This window comes from Bubalus bubalis, chromosome 24 (genome assembly GCF_019923935.1).
Source record: "Bubalus bubalis isolate 160015118507 breed Murrah chromosome 24, NDDB_SH_1, whole genome shotgun sequence".
Lineage (NCBI taxonomy): Eukaryota > Metazoa > Chordata > Mammalia > Artiodactyla > Bovidae > Bubalus > Bubalus bubalis.
In genome coordinates, this window is record NC_059180.1 from 12,555,809 (window position 1) to 12,576,609 (window position 20,801).

The 20,801-nt window shown below is 47.9% G+C and overlaps 1 protein-coding gene and 1 long non-coding RNA gene across 10 annotated transcripts in view; one reads left to right on the forward strand and one right to left on the reverse strand.

Annotated features, from left to right (window-relative positions):
- The window catches only part of LOC123331529, a 38,161-nt gene extending 23,899 nt beyond the window's left edge, over positions 1–14,262 (reverse strand). Inside the window, exons 1-3 of one of the 9 annotated variants that reach the window (XR_006548213.2) lie at positions 12,562–13,551; positions 4,868–4,987; positions 2,940–4,609 (exon numbers count right to left, since the gene is read on the reverse strand). Coding sequence is in view for 3 of the 9 variants with exons in the window: in XM_044935715.2 (XP_044791650.2) it covers positions 4,868–4,999; positions 12,562–12,575 (146 nt within the window). In the remaining 6 variants the exon portion in view is untranslated. Of the gene's footprint in view, positions 1–1,618; positions 1,749–2,939; positions 4,610–4,867; positions 5,000–12,561 lie in introns of those variants that run through there. The other 8 variants (XM_044935715.2, XM_044935716.2, XR_006548210.2 and 5 more) reach the window with 8 other exon arrangements.
- Positions 8,039–10,239, forward strand: LOC123331534. Its single transcript, XR_006548220.2, has 4 exons — positions 8,039–8,326; positions 8,755–8,973; positions 9,070–9,235; positions 9,326–10,239. It is a non-coding gene; the product is annotated as an uncharacterized LOC123331534 (long non-coding RNA).
- Positions 14,263–20,801: the final 6,539 nt, after the last annotated feature.

Here is a 20,801-nt window from a genome sequence, read left to right on the forward strand (position 1 = left end):
CGACCTTCTCCTGTGTTTCTCTTTTCTGGGGTCCTTATTGGGACCCCAGTCATACTCGAATAAGGGCCCCAACTTAACCTAGTATGAAGCGTTAATCACTCAAGCATGTCCAACTCTTTGTGACCCCAGAGACTGTAGGGGTTCTCCAGGCAAGAATACTGGAGTGGATTGTCATGCCCTTCTCTAGGGGATCTTCCTGACCCAGGGATTTAACCAGGGTCCCCAGCACTGCAGGCAGATTCTTAACCATCTAAGGCACCAGGAAGCCGAGCATGACTTCACTATAATGTATCTGCAAAAACCCTATTTCCTATCAAGGACTTAGGATTTCGACCCCTTTTTTGGTGAACAGAATTCAACACACAACAGACAGTAAGAGGACAGGGGGAGTCCAGGATGACTGGGGAGGGAGACAGTGGTGCTGACCGCAGAGATGGGGGCACGCAGTGGGAGCTGGGGGACGGGGCGGGAGGGGAGGACTTCCATTTCAGACGTGTCGTGTCTGAGTGGCTGGCCTCTGGAGCACCTGGAGAAGAAAGTCCTGGAGGCAGGTAGATACATGATCAAGCATGCAGGCGAGAGTGCTGGACCAGAAAGGCAGATTCTCAGACACGTGCGTCCAGGCAGGTGGTGGTTGAAAGTATGTGAGCGGGTGAGACAATGAGCAAATGAAGACACGAAAGGTAAGAGAGAACACTAAGTCGTGTCCAACTCTTGCGATCTCATGAACTGTAACCTGCCAGGCTCCTCTGTGCGTGGGATTCTCCAGGCAAGAATACTGGAGCGGGTTGCCATTTCCTTCTCCAAGGGAACTTCCTGACCCAGGAATTGAACAAAGGTCTCCCTCATTGCAGGCAGATTATTTACCAACTGAGTTACATAGGAAGCCCCTAAGTGAAGACAGAAGAGGAAGGAAAATGATCGGGAGCTCAAACGTTTAGGACAGGCAGAGAGAGTGGGTCACACAAGAGACAGAAGTGAGGATGACAGAGGCAGAAGAAAACCAGAACACCGTGGATCCTGTGAGCCAAAGAAAGGGCATTTTAAGCATGATTAGGAGAGGAACCCAATGCAGCAGCAGAAACGTTTCCTCAGCGAGTATGAGGACGTTCAGACTGGGGGTCCACTGGCTACTTCTTTCTGAGCGACTTCAGGGCAGCAGGCAGCAGCCAGACTGCCGGGCATGAGGAATGCGATGAGGGTGAGTGGCTGCGAGGCTGTGCTCTTGCAGAGAGAATGCTGTGGCTGGGAGAACGCAAGAGGCACGGGGAAAGAAAAGACTCTGGAAGCATCCTGGAGGGAACTGGAATGAACACAGAGAGCAGGGCTGGTGCCTTTCTCCTGCCGCCAGGGGGCGATCTGCTCCAGCCCATCGAACAGTTTTCAAAGGTGGTGGGTAAAGAAACTTAATGATCAATAAATTTAAGTTTTTCTATGTAGCTTTCCGGAGAAAGCAATGGCACCCTACTCCAGTACTCTTGCCTGGAAAATCCCATGGATGGAGGAGCCTGGTAGGCTGCAGTCCATGGGGTCGCTAAGAGCCGGACACGACTGAGCGACTTCACTTTCACTTTTCACTTTCATGCTTTGGAGAAGGAAATGGCAACCCACTCCAGTGTTCTTGCCTGGAGAATTCCAGGGACGAGGGAGCCTGGTGGGCTGCCGTCTATGGGGTCGCATAGAGTCGGACACGACCGAAGTGACTTAGCAGCAGCAGCAGCATGTAGCTTTCCTGTAGCAGCAGAGGCCTGTGTACAATAAATAAATCTGTGGTGTTATCAACTCAAATGAATTATACCGAGGGTTTGTTACAGTCAAACTCTGCCTAAATCTCACCTGTTTTATAGGAGATTCAGTGATCCCCAGACTAGGACAACTTAAGATGAGTTGGGACTTCCCTGGTGGCCAGTGCAGGGGACATGGGTTCAATCCCTGCTCTGGGAAGATCCCATATACCACAGAGCAATTAAGCCCCTGTGTCACAACTGCTGAACCCATGCTTTAGAGCCCAAGAGCTGCAACTACTGGAGCCTGTGTGCCTAGAGCCTGTGACCTGCTACAAGAGAAGCCACCACAATGAGAAGCCCCATGACACAGAGTAGCCCCTGCTCGCCCCAACTAGAGAGAGCCTGAGTGCAGCACCAAAGCCCTACTGCAGCCAACAAACTAATAAAAAAAATTTTTAACCTAAAATGTATAAAGCTTTTTTAAAAAAAAAAGAAAAGATGAGAGATGAGTCGGTGGTGAGGCTGGGAAAGGAGAGAATGTAGGCTATTCTGGAAACAGAATCCCAGAGGAGCAGACATGCAGACAAAACCTGGTTTCCCTTTGCTGGCAAAATGTAAGTTTCTAGATGTATCTCCTGGGCTTTCCCAATGGCTCACACAGTGAAGAATCCACCTACAATGCAAGAGACTGCACACACTGAAGGTAACTACACCCAGTGAAGAGCACCCCCACACGCCCCATCCCCAACACACATCCAAGGATCCAATAAGCCTACCAGAATGGGAGCTTCTGGTTGGGGGCTGGAGTAGGGGAGGGGACAGGTGAATTGAGGACTATGAGCTGAATGCTAAGATTAGCTCAGCTTTCTGCACCCAATCTCCAGAGAGGGGAAGAGCCCTCCGGGGAAGTGTTATCTGCAAGGACTGTCCCGTCACCTGATCTTTCACCCAGTGGGGCTGAGTTCACTCCATCCTGATGTAGTGATTCGGGAGAGATTTCAATAAAGTGTAATTAACTCCTATCGAATTGAAGTCGCCTCCCGGTCATGGTGCCTGCATGCAGGACAGTTCTGCACGGCCTCCAGCGCTTCATTACAAGGCCCAGCTTCCACCTTGGCCATTAAGAGCCCGAGTCAGGGTGGTCAGATGAGTCTTCAGGCTGTAGGGGATGGATGGCTGGAATCAGGGTCCTTGACCCAGAAGGACAGGCCGCAGGGGAGGAAGGCGACGTGAAGAGAGCACATAGAAGGGGGTCCCACATAGCAGGCGGTATTAGGGGGCAGTGAACAGGACTCATCATGGGGGGTGGAGGTGACGAGTGCAGTGAAGAGCTAGCCTCATCGCCAGCTGCTTGCCTTCCCTGAGCAGACAATTACTGAGTGACAGTGCTTGACAGCGGTTTTATTTCCCTACTCTTCTTCCAAAGCTAACACAGGCCACTTGGTAAAATTTGCCTTCAGACCAATACTGACTTCAATCCCAGTTCAGGAATCAGCCGGGGGGAAGGCAGGGACTGTTTCTAGCTAAAGGATGGCAGGTCATCTGATATGAATCTAACACAGGGAGGTATGGGGAGATGAATGTGTCAGGTAGGCTGGGGCCAGATTAGGCAGGATCCTGGGTTTTTTTCTAGCACTGAAGAGCCAGGCTTCTGGACGCTTGTTAAGAGAAGGTCAGGGACTTCCCTGGCGGTCCAGTGGTTAAGACTCTGCACTTCCACTGCAGGGGGCACAGGGAACTAAGATCCCATATGCCAAAAAAAAAAAGAAAGAAAGAGAAAAGAACGAGGCTATGGAAATGAGACCTAAAGAAGTCAGATGCATCGTAGAAATAGATCTAATTGGAGGAAGGACTTGATGATGAATGAATGGCTGACAGGTTGAAGTGCCACTGACTGAAATGAGAGACTCAGAATGCGGGGCAGAAAAGATGGCCCTTTTGACTTTGAATATGTGGACTGTGAGGTGGTGGCCTGATGTTTCCATGGGCAGACTGGCAGGTGTGGAAATGATGTCATGTGTAGTCTTTAAACTATAGGCATCTTTAGAGCCCCAGGAGGGAGCGGCTCACCAGGAGAGGGACAGCAAAGTCTGAAAGAGGATTCGGAACAGGTCTTTGGGGGGAGTGCTCATACCAAGGGAGCACAGAGGAGAGCTGGTGGATGAGAACCCAGACAGAGGGTCTTCAGTGTCTGGGATACAGTGAGAGGCAGGAGGGCGGGAGCAACAGGCAGAAACCAACCTTGGATTTGACGACAGGGAACATCCATTTGGTTTCAAGCTATTTATCATCGTCTTAGATTTGAATCATAAAAATGGATTTCTTCTGATTACCACTGTCTAATACCAGCTGGCTGCCGAGACCAGACTAGGCACGCTGCATGTGTTATATTGCACTTTCCATTCTTCTAGCATTTTGGCACATTTTATCCTCACAACAGTCCTATGAAGTTAGGTGTTCTTACTGGAATCAAAGGGCCCGAGGTTACACGATAGTCAGTGATGGAGGCAGGATTTGAACTCAGCTCTTGCTGGCACCAACACTCTCCTGTTTCCCCTTTCTGCCTGCCTCTCCCCTCTCCTTTTCTAAACTTGTCATCTCTGACACACCATTACCCAGAACACTGAGTACAAAGGGGAGTACAAAAGGGATTTTGTCATGAAATACAAGAAAAGAGAAGATCCTGCTTCTCAGTACTGGAGACAGCAACGATGGACTTTGGTTTCGGAGGGCAGGCTTTGCAGCCCTGCCTCCTGGCTTGTGGTCTTGCTTACACGCAATGGCTGGAGGGGAGGGTGGCTTCACTTGTGTGTGCTGGGAAAGACATGCAGACGGTACATCCCAGAGGGCTTCCCAGGTGGTGCTAGCGGTAAAGAGCCCGTCTGTCAATGCAGGAGACGTAAGAAACACAGGTTCGATCCCTGGGTCAGGAAGACGCCCTGGAGGAGGGCATGGCAACCCACTCCGGAATTCTTGCCTGGAGAAACCCATGGACAGAGGAGCCTGGCGGGCTGCAGCCCATAGGATTGCAGAGAGTTGGAGATGACTGAAGTGACTGAGCACACACACACATCCCAGACTGGAACATCAGAAAATCCCCAAAGGGAAGAGAAAACCCACAGGAGGCTCACAGTGCACACCTCCCAAGGGGCAGCAGATTCGAGGCTGAGAAGCCAGCAGCTGACTGAGAACGCTTTTCATCTTCTCTGCCGAGACTGGATGGGCCCCGGAACCTTGGGCAGTGCTTACACGGACACGGGCTGGAATAGAGACTAAAGAATGTCTACATGTTTTGTGCTTTACAAGGATTAACAGTTTTAAAAATCTTTATTGACTTGTTACAATATTGCCGCTGTTTTATGTTCTGAATTTTTGGCCCCAAGGCATGAGGATCTTATCTCCCCAACCAGGGATTGAACCCACACTCCATGCATTAGAAGATGAAGTCTCAACCACCAGACAACCAGGGAAGTCCCTGCATGGACTAACATGCAATATAACTCACTTATTTTAACGTAATTCACAAAGCCGACTGAAAGTATACAATCCAGTGGTTTAGTTCATTCAGATGGTTGTACAATCTGCTCTACTATCTAGTCCTAGAAGATTTTCATCACTCCTCAAAGGAACCCATGACCCAATAGTATTGATATTCACTCTCCCTCCCTTCCTTCCTCGCCCATGCCTCTAGCAATCCCGAATCTACTTTCTGTCTGTATGGGCGTGCCTATTCTATACACTTCATATAACAAGGATCATCCAGGCCACCATCACCAAATCCACAAATAAATGCTGGAGAGGGTGTGAATAAAAGGGAACCCTCTTGCACTGTTGGTGGGAATGTAAATTGATACAGCCACTGTGGAGAAAAGTATGGAGGTTCCTTAAGAAATATTAAAAATGGAACTACCATTTAACCAGGCAATTCCACTCCTGCACATATACCTAGAGAAAACCATAATTCAAACAAAAATACATGCACCTCAATGCTCACTGTAGTACTATTTACAATAGCCAGGACATGGAAGCAACCTAAATGTCCATCAACAGAGAATGGATAAAGAAGATGTGTTATATATATACACACACACACACAATGGAATATCACTCAGCCACAAAAAGGAATGAAACCGTGTCATCTACAGAGACATGGGTGGACCAAGAGACTGTCATATAGAGTGAAGTAAGTCAGAAAGAGAAAAATATATAGTAATGTATATATGTGGAAACTAGAAAAATGAGGCTCTTCATTTTGAGTAGTTTCTTATCTGAGCGTCTCCTCATACTTTCCTTTATTCAATAAGAAATCAGGGAAGCTCAACTTATACTCCACCAAAACTGACTTCGGACCTACCACTCAATTGTCTGTATTAACAGGGCTAAGTCCAGTCTCTGCACAGGGATGCCACAGGACATCAGCCTGGTGGAGGTTTGGGCAAATTGCCCACCAGATCCTAACCCACACATGTATTAGACACTTCTTTCCCAGGCTTCTCATTCAGGATATTTTGCTTAATATTTTGTTCGATGATTTTACAGACAGACTTTCCCACTATCCTGATTTACCTTCTCATACCTGAGGGTGGCCCCGATTTACCCTTTCCCACCCATAAACAAATCTTTTATCAAAGAAGGAAAAAGAGAGACTGTTCAAAATGTGGTCCTTTGTGACTAACTCCTTTCACTTAGCATGTCTCTAAGATTCACCCATGATGTCATGTGAATCAGTAGTCTATTCTTGCTACAGCTGAATAACATTCCACTGCTTGGATACAATAGATCTTGTTTGTCCTTTCATCAGATTTCGGACTTCTGAGTTGTTTCCACTTTTTGGCTGTTACATGAAGAGCCATGCTGTGAATATTTGTATACAAGTTTTTGTGTGAACATCTGTTTTCTGCTCTGGCAGATAAACCTAGTGAGACTTCTGGGTAAGACTGTAATTTCATGGTTAACTCTTTGAGGAACTGCTATACTGTTTTCCAGAATGGCTGTACCATTTGATATTTCTTCCAGCAACGCAGGATGGTTCCAATCTCTCCATATCTTTGCCAACACTTGTTACTGTCTGTCTTTCTTATTAGAACCATTGCAGTGGGTGTGAAGTGGTATCTCATTCGTGTTTTGATCGGATTTCTCTAATGACTAATGATGCTGAGCATCTTTCTGTGTGTTTATTTAGATCATTCATCCATTTTGAGTTAATATTTGTGTATGGTTTGTGCAATTTCCTTCTGTTGCTTGTGGATATCCACTTTTCCTAGCACCATTTGTTTACATGAACACTTTCAATCCTCATATCCACCTCATGATAGTGGTGTATCATCCCTACTGTACAGATGGGTAAACTGAGGTGCAGAGTGGTTAAATAACTGGCCCAAAGTTTCCCTGGTGGTTCAGATGGTAAAGAATCTGCTTGCAATATGGGAGACCTGGGTTTGATCCCTGGGTCGGGAAGATCCCCTGGAGGAGTAAATGGCAACCCACCCCAGTATTCTTGCCTGGAGAATTCCACAGACAGTACAAGTCCATGGGATCACAAAGAGTCAGACACGGCTGAGCGACTAACACTTGCATTATTTCAAGGTCATCTAGTCAGTGGCAGAGACTGCATTAGAGTCAGAGGGTTTGGGTCCAAGCCCAGGTTGTCTGGTCTCCTTTAAATGTAGGGGCCTGGACCTCCCTGGCGGCACAGTGGGTAAGAATCTGCCTGTCAATGCAGGGGACAGGGGTTCAATCGCTGGTCCAGGAAGACTCCATGTGCAGCTAAAAAGCCCAGGGGCCACAACTACCGAGCTCGCATGCTGCAACCACTGAGGCCCAGGCACCCACGGCCTGTGCTCTGTAACAGGAAAAGCCACAGCAACGAGAAGTCCGCTCACCGCAACTGGAGAGCGGCCCCTGCTCACTGCAGCCAGAGCAAAGCCCGCTCAGCAATGAAGAGCCAGCGCAGCCAAAAATACATATATTTTTAAATAAAATAAGCATGGGCACCTGTAGGCAGGAGTAAGAAGATCCCATCACCCAAGGACTGCAGGAGGGACGGCTCTAGTTCCATTCAGAAGACCTGGAATGCCGGGCAGCCAGACTCCCTGCGGCAACAGGGTGAGAACCGGCTGCAACCTGACCACTGGGGCTTTTGGCAGGGGACATGGACCCACCAGAAACCTCTTCTGCCAGCTCTGCCTGTGGGCCACTCTGTGGCCCGAGGGCTGGGAGTATGATGTGTCTGTAGCCTGGGTTGGGGTTGCAAGGGAGGCCCCAGGGCACACACAACAGCCCCGCAAAGCTGGCGACTTGAGAAAGGAGATGTCCCCCTGTGACAAGGCACCTGGGACTTGAGAGGACCCACCAGGAGCAAAGTCCATTTAGAGCCACGGAAGGTCAAAGAAACACACCTGAGAGTCTGCGGATAAAGAGCCAGGCTGCCCCACCAGGCTGCTCCAGGGCTGTTGCCGGAGACAGGAGGAAAGCAACTTGCCCAGATCACCCTCACGTGTGTCTCCCTCCTTACTGTCATCAATAACCATCTGAGAAGCTGCTGCCGGCCCATGGACTGGATGCTGCCAGAAGGTCCATCTCCCCAGGACTGGGCCCTGGTATGGCTTTGGGCCCCCGGGGAGCTGGAAGCCAGCTTGAGGGTCACGTTCAACCTTGTCAGGACAGTCGGCCCTTCTTCATCCTTGATGCTCCCTTAGATACCAGGCGGACTCTTCCACACACACATACAGGGGGTCCTGGGAGCCTCATCCCTCCTGGTGGGGGTTCGAGGCAGTGGCTCCCCTGGAATGCTTGGCCCTGGCACCTGCTCCACCACTTACTAGATTTGTGACTTTTGGCCTCAGTGTGCTTTCCTCATCTGTAAAATGGGGAGAATAACTGCATACCCCAGAGAGGACTGTGGTCTGGATTAAGTCAGGAGTGCATATGAAGCGCTGGATACAATGCCGACATGGGAAAGGTGCTGAATGCACGTTAGCTGTTCTTACTGCTGCTATAATGTACAATGCTAGGCATTCTGTTCCAGGTGTGAAGGGCGCTGAATACCGCCAGCTCAGCATTCCTGCTGCTAACCTCGATCTCTCCGCCCACCTGTGTCCCTGGAGTGCCCAGCAGTCTACACTCTTGCAGCAAACTGCTTTGCCGTTTGTCAAGTTCATCCATAAGGCTCTTTCACAGACGAGCTTCTGGATCCCCAGGCTTCATTCACGAGGCACCAAACTACAGTTGTCGGGAAATGCCACAGGTCTGGGGCCGAAGCAGGATGGCCGGGGAGGTGGGTGTCAGAGTCCAGCCCAGGGAGTGGTTCCCTCCTGTGGGCCCCTGTCTATGGCTTTCACAGGACAGAGTTTAGATGAAGATGCACCATCCAGTCCTCAAGACTGCATGAAGCAGCCCGTGGGTTCCTGGAGGTCTTCAAAATCCCCCTGTTCAGCCCCAACCCAGGCCGACCAGAGGACCCCTCGCAGAGCAGCCCTGGGGTTTTCCCTGTTCATTCCTTCTCAGAGGTATTTCAATGAGAATCAGTGCTTTCAAATTTCCACCTGTTTGTGGCTGAGTTTTACTAAACACACCTGTTTGGGCTTGATTTTTTTTAGTTTTTTTATACTGTCGTCAGAGTAGAGTCTGCACCCTCCAAATGGGTCAAGGATTTCCCTGGTGGAAAAATCCACTGCCCTCCATCTGTGTGATGAGCTCTGTCATTCTGGCTTAGAGGTTCCTGGTGGCGCAGTGGATTACTGGCTGTGACTCTGGGCAATTTCCCCCAGCTCACTGTATCTGTTTCCCTCCATCTGTGTGATGAGCTCTGTCATTCTGGCTTAGAGGTTCCCTGGTGGCGCAGTGGATAAGAATCCACTGCCGGTGAAGGGGACGCAGATTCGATCCCTGGTCCCACATGCTGCAACTAAACCCCGGTGCCACACTCACTGAGGCTGTGCTCTAGAGCCCACAAGCCACAACTCCTGCAGCCTGTATGCTCTAGGGCCTGCGAGCCACAACTCCTGAGCCCGTGTGCAGCAGCTACTGAAGCCTGCTCACCCTGGAGCCTGTGCTCTGCAGTAAGAGAAGCTCCTGCAAAGAGAAGCCTCTGCACCACCACAGAGTGGCCCCCGTTCATCGCAACTAGAGAAGGCCCCGAACAAAGCAACGAAGACCCAGTGCAGCCAAAAATAAAGACATTTTTTAAAAGCCTTTAAAAGATGGGTCAAGATACTCATTGAGAAACCATCGTGTCATCCGCGTCATCCCCACAAGTTCTTCCCAATCGTGACAACTGCCCATCACCCTCTCTCTCTCTCCCCCTCAGTCCCTCCAGGAGCTCAGGTAGATTGAAGAGCAGGCCAGGCATGAAGATGGCCCACCAGGAGGCAGGGCTGAGCTTCCTCATTGGAGCACTCTGGGTGTAAGTCGGGGTTGGCCATTACTGGCTGTGACTCTGGGCAATTTCCCCCAGCTCCCTGTACCTGTTTCCCTCCATCTGTGTGATGAGCTCTCTCATTCTGGCTTAGAGGTTCCTGCAGGAGTATACAACCAGGGTCTGGCATGTAGCTGCCAGGTAATGGGACACTGTTGTTTTTAATTATCATTATTATTTTTTTAAAACTAACACAGTGGAAAATCTGCAGTTCCTCAAAAAGTTAAAGATAGAATTATCACTTGATCCAGCGACGGCTCTCTTGGGAAAGTAGCCCAAGGAAATGAAACATGTTCACACAAGGCCTCGTACACAAATGTGCACGATAGCACTGTTAGCAACAAAGAGCAGAAACAGCTCTAACGCTGATTGCATAAACAAAAGGTAGTATACCCTCACAACGGAATGATGTTTGGCCATAAAGGGTGAAGTACTGACACACGCTACAACATGGATGGAAACATGATACTAATAAAAGAAGTTGAGAGAATTTCCTGGCAGTCCAGTGGTTAGCCTTCTGAGCGCTCACTGCTGAGGGTGCGAGTTCGATCCCTGGTCAGGAACTAAGATCACACATGCAGTGTGGTGCAGCCAGAGAAAGAAAAAAGTTAAAGAAGCTGACACAAAAGGCCAAGTGTTGTGTGAGGCTATTTGTACGAAATGTCCAGAATAAGCAGACCCGTAAGGACGGAAAGCAGATTAGTGGTGCCAGGGCTGGGGGGCGGGGGAGGTGGAATTGGAGCGGTTAATGGGTACAGGGCCTCCTTCTGCAGTGGTGGGAATGTTCTGGAACCAGGTGACGGTTGTGATGGCCGCACAGCGTTGTGAATGTACTAAGCGTCACTCATGACAGGTTTTACATTACACGTATTTTACCATAACAAAAAACAGAAAAAGAAACAAGGAGGAGACGATGCTGTCCTCCTCCTCACAGCCTTCTGCTCTCTGCTATCCCTGGACCCACCCCAGGGCTGGGCGTGAGGGCAGGGGCTGAACCTTGAGGAAAAGCAGAGGTGGGGGCATGGTCTTTTCCAAGCGTGGTTCTCCCAGGGAGCTGCCCCTCCGTCTGTCCCCGTTGCCCCCAGCCTCCTCCTCTGGGCGGAGGAGCGACACGCGAGGCACTTCCTCTGTCAGTCCCTGCCAGCCCCCCACCCTCTTGTTCTCACACATGAGTGCACTTTCTTGAGAAAATACTTGAAAACATTGTAACCGATAAGGGGTCAATATTCAAAATATCAATATATAAAACAGTTCATACAATTCAACATACAAAAGAAACCTGATGAAAAAAATGGCCGGAAGACCTGAGTAGACATTGTCCCAAAGACACACAGACGGTTGGTCAACAGGCACATGGAAAGATCCTCAACATCGCTAAGCCGAGAAATGCAAATCAAAAGCACAGTGAGATAACCCCTCACACCTGTCTTATCAAAAAGGCACAAGAGACAGCTGTCGGCAAAGATGTGAAGCAAAGGGAGCCCTTACACATTATTGGTGGGAATGTAAATTGGTGCAGCCACTGTGGAAAACGGTATGGAGATTCCTTAACAAACTAAAAATAGAACCACCATTTGACCCAGCAATTCCACTCCTGGGTATATATGCAAACGCAAGCACTAATTCAAAAAGATGCACGCACCCCAAAGTTCATAGCTATTATTTACAATAGTCAATATATGGGAACAACCCAAGTGTCTATCAACAGATAAAGATGTGGCCGATACACACAGTGGAATATTTCTTGGCCATAAAAAAAGAATGAAATTTTGCCTTTTGTAGCGATATGGATGGATTTAGAGGGCATTACTCTTCATGAAATAAGTTAGAGAAAGACAAAAAGTGTATGATAAATCACTTACATGTGGAAACTACAATATATTATAGACTAGTGAATAAAATGAAAAAGAAAGAGACTCACAGATATAGACAGAAAACTAGTGGTTACCAGTGGGGAGAGGGGCAAGATGGGCTAAGAGGTAAAAACCACTATGTATAAAATTAATAAGCTACAAGGATATACTGTACAACACAGGGAATATAGCCAATATTTCATAACTATAAAAGGGGTAAAAACCTTTAAATGTTGTGAATTACTACATTGTACCCCTGAAACTTATACTGTCAATCAACAATTTTGTTGTTGTTCAGTCACTCAGCTGTGCCTGGCTCTTTGCCGACACCATGGACTGTAGCCCACCAGGCTCCTCTGTCCATTTCCCAGGCAACAATACTGGAGTGGGTAGCCATTCCCTTCTCCATGGGACCTTCCCAACCCAGGCATGGAACCCACATGTCCTGCATTGGCAGGCGGATTCTTCACCACTGAGCGACCAGGGAAGCCCCCAAATCAACAATACCTCAGTTTATAAACAGGGGAAGAAAAGAGCACTTTTAAAAAAATTTTGGAGGCCTTACCTCTGAGACTCCATGAGCTTGGACAGAGAGGAGGCAGTGAGCTGGAACTTCACACGAAGCTGCTGAGGCCGGTCCTTAGGTGGCTGGAGATGCAGACACGGAACAAGGAAGCGGCCGGTGGTGGCCACCAGAGGGTCAGCTGATTCCTGGATACTGCTCAAATCGGCTTTTTCAACCAACAGGAGGATAAACGGGGTCCTGGGCTCTTGATCCCGTTCCAGATTTGGGGAAGTAGCTCCATTCTTCTGACCGTGACCGCCTCCCTCCCCACACGAAGCCGTTTGAAGGGAAGTGTGAGGAGACAAAGGGGACGAGCTTGGGAGGAGTGTCGTGGTCCACAGGAGCACCTCGGTTCAGGAGACGTGCAGTCCCTTCCTGAGGCTCCTGCCTAGGTTATCTCCAGAGCTGGTACCAACAGCTGCTTGTTTCTCTTTGTTTAAGTCACACCAGGACCCCTGACTTCACAAGAATTATTCTAACTTTCTGTCCAGTAACGTGGGCTAGAGCGATGGGTACCACCCCAGCCAGAACGGAGGCCGGGCAGTGCAGCCGCCCGGTCTCCACGCCGGGACCCCCGAGGCCCCGCCCCACCAGTGGAACCCTGGGTAATCGCGTCATAACTGTTGCTATGAAAGACTTGCAGGTGCTCCAAGCCGCACAGAACCTAAACAGTAAGATGTTTGCCTGCATTGATCTCTTGAAACTTGGAAGTCAGTTGCATCTACTTAGAGCTTCGAGCTAGTTAAGACTGGCCAGGACATCCGTCCCTCTAACTGGGCATGCCCGAATGCCCAGTGACCTTTTCACCTCAGAGCAACAAAAGCTCTGTCCTCAGATCATGCTAAGCCTCAACTTTGAACGTGCGGACACCTGGAGCTTGGTTACACCTGTGCAGAACGAGGATGACCACACCTTTTCCCAATCACCTATCCCCACGCTCCCCACACCTTAGACCACCCTGCTTCTTTATCATTTATCCTTGAGCTTCTTGCCTTTGGGAAGGCACATCTGAGATTTCTCATCTTCTCCCTTGGCTACTTTGTGAATAAATCCTCTCTTTGTTGCAGACATGGGCGTGTCAGCGTTTTGACTTGGGCAAAAGGAGCCTGGTTCTGGACCACAGCCTCTTACCTCCCTGCCTTCTTCTGTCCTTGCTCTGCTCATGTCAGCCCAGAAAACCTGTGTGTGTCCACCCATGGCCCCCTCGTCTGTCCGCATCTCTTTCCACTTGTCATTCCTAAACCTTTACTCAAAGCTTCCTGCTTCAACAGATACATTTTAACTTTATCTTATTTTTAAGAGTGGTCTCCTCTAGACTTTCTTTTGTTTGTGATCTCCCTCCAGCTCCTGCATGTTGATGAAATAAAATTCATATTTTATGAGAAGACAAGAAAAATTTAAATATAACATTTTTCTCTGCCTGTTTGGGCCTCCTCCCTTCCCTTTAATGTGCCTCTCTATTCACCAGACCTCCTTTGAAGATAACATTCCTTCTTAATCTCACAAAGGGTCACAACTCCTTGGGAGATAACCCTCCTTCTCAATTTCTAAAGGAGCCACAATGAACCACTACTTGCTCTATCCCTATAGATCTGGATGGTGTAAACCATCAATAATATAGCACTAAATAGGAACTTCCCTGGTGGTCTGGTGGTTAAGAATTTGCCTGCCAATGCAGGGGACATGGATTATGATCCCTGGTCCAGGAAGATCCACATGTCTCAGGGCAACTAAGTCCATGCTCCACAACCTATGTACCACAACGAAGACCCAGTGCAGCCAAAAATAAACAAGTAATAATAATAAAAATAAAAATACTTATAAATATATATATAATTGAATATACAGTCCTCTATCTAAAAAACTAGAGCTCTCTTCAAGAAAATTAGAGATACCAAGGGAACGTTTCATACAAAGATGGGCACAATAAAGGACAGAAATGGTATGGACCTAACAGAAGCAGAAGATATTAAGAAGAGGTGGCAAGAATACACAGAAGAGCTATACAAAAAAGATCTTCATGCCCCAGATAATCACGATGGTGTGATCACTCACTGAGAGCCAGACATCCTGGAGTGTGAAGTCAAGTGGGCCTTAGGAAGCATCACTATGAACAAAGCTAATGGAGGTGATGGAATTCCAGTTGAGCTATTTCAAATCCTAAAAGACGATGCTGTGAAAGAGCTGTGCTCAATATGCCAGCAAATCGGGAAAACTCAGCAGTGGCCACAGGACTGGAAAAGGTCATTCTTCATTCCAATCCCAAAGAAAGGCAATGTCAAAGAATGTTAAAACTACCGCACAATTGCACTCATCTCACACACTAGGAAAGTAATGCTCAAAATTCTCCCAGCTGGGCTTCAACAGTACGTGAACCATGAATTTCCAGATGTTCAAGCTGGATTTAGAAAAGGCAGAGGAATCAGAGATCAAATTGCCAACATCCGTTGGATCATCAGAAAAGCATTAGGGTTCCAGAAAAACATCTACTTCTCCTTTAATGAACTATGCCAAAGGCTTTGACTGTGTGGATCACAGCAGACTGTGGAGAATTCTTCAAGAGATGGGAATACCAAACCACTTGACCTGCCTCCTGAGAAATCTGTTTGCAGATCAGGAGGCAACAGTTAGAACTGGACATGGAACAAGAGACTGATTCCAAAACGGGAAAGGAGTACGTCAAGACTGTATATTGTCACCCTGCTTATTTAACTTATATGCAGAGTACATCATGAGAAACTCTGGGCTGGATGAAGCACAAACGAATTAAGATTGAAAGAAAGTGAAAGTGAAGTCACTCAGTCGTGTCTGACTCTTTGCGACCCCATGGACTGTACCCTATCAGGCTCCTCCGTCCATGGGATTTTCCAGGCAAGAGTGCTGGAGTGGATTGCCATTTCCTTCTCCAGGGGATCTTCCCGACCCAGGAATCGAACCCGGGTCTCCCACTTTGCAGGCAGACGCTTTACCATCTGAGCCACCAGGGGAAGCCAGGGAATTAAGATTGCTGGGAGAAATATCAATAACCTCAGATATGCAAATGACACCACCCTTATGGCAGAAAGTGAAGAACTAAAGAGTCTCCTGATGAAAGTGAAAGAGGAGAGTGAAAAGGTTGGCTTGAAACGCAACATTCAGAAAACTATGGTCATGGCATCTGGTCCCAACACTTCATGGCACATAGATGGGGAAACAATGGAAACAGTGAGAGACTATTTTTGGGGGTTCCAAAATCACTGCAGATAGTGACTGCAGCCATGAAATTAAAAGACGCTTGCTCCTTGGAAGAAACGTTATGACCAAATTGGACAGCTTATTAAAAAGCAGAGACATTAATTTGCCAACAAAGGTTCATCTCCTCAAAGCTATGGTTTTTTCAGTAGTCATGTATGGATGTGAAAGTAGGGATATAAAGAAAGGTGAGCACCAAAGAATTGATGCTTTTGAAGTGTGGTGTTGGAGAAGACTTGCGAGTCCCTTGGACAGCAAGGAGATCCAACCAGTCCATCCTAAAGGAAATCAGTCTGGAATATTCATTGGAAGGACTGATGCTGAAGCTGAAACTCCAATACTATGGCCACCTGATGCAAAGAACTGACTCATTGGAAAAGACCCTGATGCTGGGAAAGATTGAAGGTGGGAGGAGAAGGGGACGACAGAGGATTAGATGGTTGGATGGCATCACCGACTGAATGGACATGAGTGTGAGTAAGCTCTGGGAGTTGGTGATGGACAGGGAGGCCTGACGTAACTGTGCTCTGACCTCTAATGGGCAGAACAGTTCTTGGAACTTTTTGAAAGGCTGTTCTTGGCTTATAATCCTCAGTTTGGCTCAAATAAAATTTTCCATTTCTTTCTTATATTGACTGATTAATGTTTTCACTGACAGTATTTAGAAGATGATCAACTATTTGGGACAATCACAACAAGAATACCAGAGCCTGTGTCCCTGGTTGGCGGAGAACTTTCATCATCTTTTCATTCATCAAGTACCTGTCATGAGTGGTCCCCCCACCAGGCTCTGGGCCACAAGGACCAAGACAAATGAACCTTAACACCTACCCTCAGGGCTTGTGCTGTGCTAATCACTTCAGTCCTGTCCAACTCTTTGAGACCCTATTGTAGCCCTCGAGGTTCCTCTGTCCAGGGGATTATCCAGGCAAGAATACTGGAGTGGATTGCCATGCCCATCTCCTGACGCAGAGATCAAACCCATGTCTCTTACATCTCCTGCACTGGCAATCAGGTTCTTTACCACGAGTGCCACCTGGGAAGTCCACTTTCAGGGCTTAGAGTCTAGCAAATAAAGTTTTTAGTGAAATGATAAAGATGAAATCAATGGGTATCTTCTACATGCCTGGAATTGTGCAGAACACTTCATGTAAATTAATTTAACCCTCTAACAATCCTCTGACATTGGAACTGTTTTTAGTCCTCATTTTATATATGATAAAACGGAGGCCCAGGGCACTGCAGTATCTTTGCTGAGTTCACATGGGACATATGTGGCCATAGTCAGCTCCCTGATCTAGGCCATTGTGTTAGATTATCTATCTCCCCAAGGGATATTTCTAGCCCTTTCCAGGGGGCACTGGACCCACTGGGTATCAGGTCTCAGCTTTGAGCGCCCCTCCTCAGACAATACTTGGGGACATCTACCATATTCTTTCAGGAATGCTCTTGGTGTTCACTAATTCATTCCCAAGAGGCTTTCTGACCATCTCCATGGGATGAAGACACACAATGGGGTTTCTGAGAAGAAACCAAAGGATTACTTCCATCTCACACTTCCCAGCTGCCTCAGCTTGGTTTTCACGTCATCATGGAATCTTGGAAGACATGTACTGATTTGATAAACTTGGCAAAGGAGTCTGACAATCTGGTGGGAGTCCAAATGACCACATGTTTCCAACCGTGGGGAAGCTACCAAACCTTCTATATCATGATTGTCTCCTGGGGCTCAGTCTCGGCTGACTCTTTGAGACCCCATGGACTGCAGTCCATCATGCTCCTCTGTCCATGGAATTTTCCAGGCAAGACTAGTGGAGTGGGTTGGCATTTCCTACTCCTACATTTGGATTCCTACATTTGGATCCTGGGATGAGGACAGCGACCTCTGCTCTTGGGAATTCAGCAAGGAAACGTTGTATCTACGAGGAGTACAGCCGCTCTGGGCACGGACCTTGGTTTGACAGGGCCAGCTTGGTGTCCCAATAACAGCCCTCCAACAATAGGAAACACTCAGACACTTAGCTATGAAAATGCATGTGCTCATGGCTGCTGCTTCTGACTCCCACGGATTTGACACATCGAAGTACTTTGCAAACTAGATTGTTCGAGGCTCAGAGAGATTGTGAAAGTCATTATTCACATCACACAACCGCATTTGCTCTCCATTAATCACAGTTTTCGCCTTTCAACGCCCCAAGACAGACTCAAGATGTGTGAACACTGGTAGGACGTGAGCAGATGTGAACTAGAAACAGCACGTCGTCTTGGGTAGAGTTAGGATGGTTGGGGCGAACACTCCTTGCTGGGTCATCCCCATGCACTCAATGCCTGGGTCAAACTTTTTTTCAACTCTCAAGTGGGAGATTAGATGAGATCTAAAATTATTATCATTGTAATTTTTCAGTGAAAAAGCTCCCAGGGTTCTTTCATGATAAGACAACTTTGGGAGATCCTGGATGTATCCCTTCTGAAGCTTATATTGAGGGGCATAAAATCTCACGCTCTCGGCCACCCCTGAGGAGTAGTGATGGAACCCATGACACAGTCGTTAGTAGAAATGGCCCTAGTGGAGCTTTCCCATGAAGTTGCACCAGCTTAATGCTTCTCAAAATTTAAGGTGCTGGGGCTTCCCTGGTGATCCCAGTGTCTAAGACTCTGCATTCTCAATGCAGGGGGCCCAGGTTCGATCCCTGGTCAAGGAACTAGATCCTACATGCCAACTAAGAGTCTGCATGCTGGAACTGAAGATTCTGCATGCTACAAGTAAGACCCAGTGCAAATAAATGAATAAAAATAAATATTAAAAATAAATGTAAGGTGCCTATCAGTCTCCTGAGGAGGTTGTTAAAATGCAAATTCTGACTCTGGAGCTCTGGGGTAGGGCTTGGGACTCTGCATTTCTAACAAACTCCCAGGTGCTGTTGCTCCTGCTGCAAGAATACAGATGAATTCCTTGTGCTAGAAAATGAAGAGCATTGTTCACTGTTGTGAAAAGTGCAGTGTGTGTGTGTGTGTGTGTGTGTGTGTGTGTGTGTCGAGGTTGGGATTGGCCAAAGTGTTATAGAAAGCAATTGCTCTGATTGAGATACATTCAGGGAGAGGGAAGCCCAGTATAAAACTAAGAAGACTTATCAGCTGATGTCTGTTGGTCCAGGTGTGTGCACAGCTGAACAAACATAATCCCACCTAGGAACCGGGTGTATAGGTGGACCTACCAGAACTGCAGTGGGGATGGCTTCACTAGGAAGGGTAGGCAACCTGTGAGGGGTGGCATGGCCCCAGCGCCACCCTGGATCCTCCCCCTCCACCATGTCCCCCTTCGTGCCTCTATGTATGTCTGTCCCTCCCATCCCCATCCCAAACTGAGACTGTCTGTGGATGTTTTTCCTTCACCATCAAATGATGGAATCATCGATTGTGTGTTTTCTCGCAAACCATCCATCACTTAGGCATTTGTCAGGAGCAGAAAATGGGGCTGGCTGGAGGCTGGACCACTGAAGTTATTGGAAAACTATGCTTGTTGACTCTTTAAGAATTCTGTTTCTGCTTTTGGCTCCATTCAACTCAAATGTTAGGCTTTCCAGGTGGCCCAGTAGTAAAGAACTGGCCTGCCAGTGCAGGAGAGGTGGGTTTGATCCCTCGTCCGGGAAGATCCCCTGGAGAAGGAAATGGCAACCCATTCCAGTATTGTTGCCTGGGAAATCCCATGGATAGAAGAGCCTGGTGGGCTATAGTCCATGGGGTCACAAAAAAGTTAGACAGGACTTAGCAACTACCACAACAACAACTCAAATGCTGCCAAGTTAGACTCTCTGGGACAGTCTTGTAGGGCTGAGCTCTTAACCTGTGGGCTTCTGTGTTAACTCTGAGCAATTAGTGTTATAACTGAGTTAAATGGTAAGACACTCAATTAGTGTCTACCAAGAACTGGAGAACTGCTTGATATGGAAAAACCCACACATCCAGTGTCAGAAGCACTGTGAGTAAGGAAAAGTTTTCCTTTACATATGCTCAGAGCTGATGCCCCCTTGCACTATGGAAATAGCTCCACCTGAAATCACTAGAGATCATTAATTCTACCAGTTTAGAGACCATGGTTCTACTGCTGCTAAGTAGCTATTGGAACTTAGAAAAGTCACTTTAACTGCATAGAGACAGACATCTAAAGAAGTTGAACATGTAAGCTCAAGTGTGTGGCTGAAAAAAATTACGAATACTGTGCACCCTGAAGCAGTTGTTCTCATGTTTTGGTGCCATCAGAGTCACCTGGAGGGCTTGTTGAACCACAACTTGCTGGGTCCCACCCCTAGAATCTCTGATGCGATAGGCCTGGGTTGGAGCCTGAAAACTGGCATTTCTATCAAGTTCCAGGTGATGCTGAGACTGCTAGTCCTGGACTTTGAGAACCACTGTGGGGGCCTTGGTCCACAGGCATCCTTAATATCCATTGAGATTGCCCCAGGCCCATGATAGGGAGGGAAAGATGGAGAACTCTTCCTGCTCTGATGATGTGACCAGGAAGTCCTGTGCTATTGAGAACAGAGTGACTCGATTATCCTGGACAAGACCAGAGAGGGCTGCACGGGGTTAAAATGGAGAAGGATCCTGTGGAGCCCTCCAGGGTACAAATCCTCCTGTGTCCCCCCTCTCTGGTTTGTATGAAATGGATTTCATTCAGCCTCCTTGTCCTTCCCTGAGTTCCAAAGGGCAGGTTCAAACAGTTGCTAATCAGGGAAGGGAGGAAGCACAGAAGCAAAGGCAGAGCAGCCAAGAAACGATAGTGCAGGGTCCTGGTTCCTTCTCAAAGAATTTGTGCGTAGGTGCTGAGTCACTTCAGTCGTGTCTGACTCTTTGCAACCCCACGGACTGCAGCCCACCAGCCTCCTCTGTCCATGGGATTCTCCAGGCAAGGATACGGGAGTGGGTCTCTATGCTCTCCTGCAGGGGATCTTCCTGACCCAGGGATCGAATCTACATCTCTTACATCTTCTGCATTGGCAGTGGAGTTC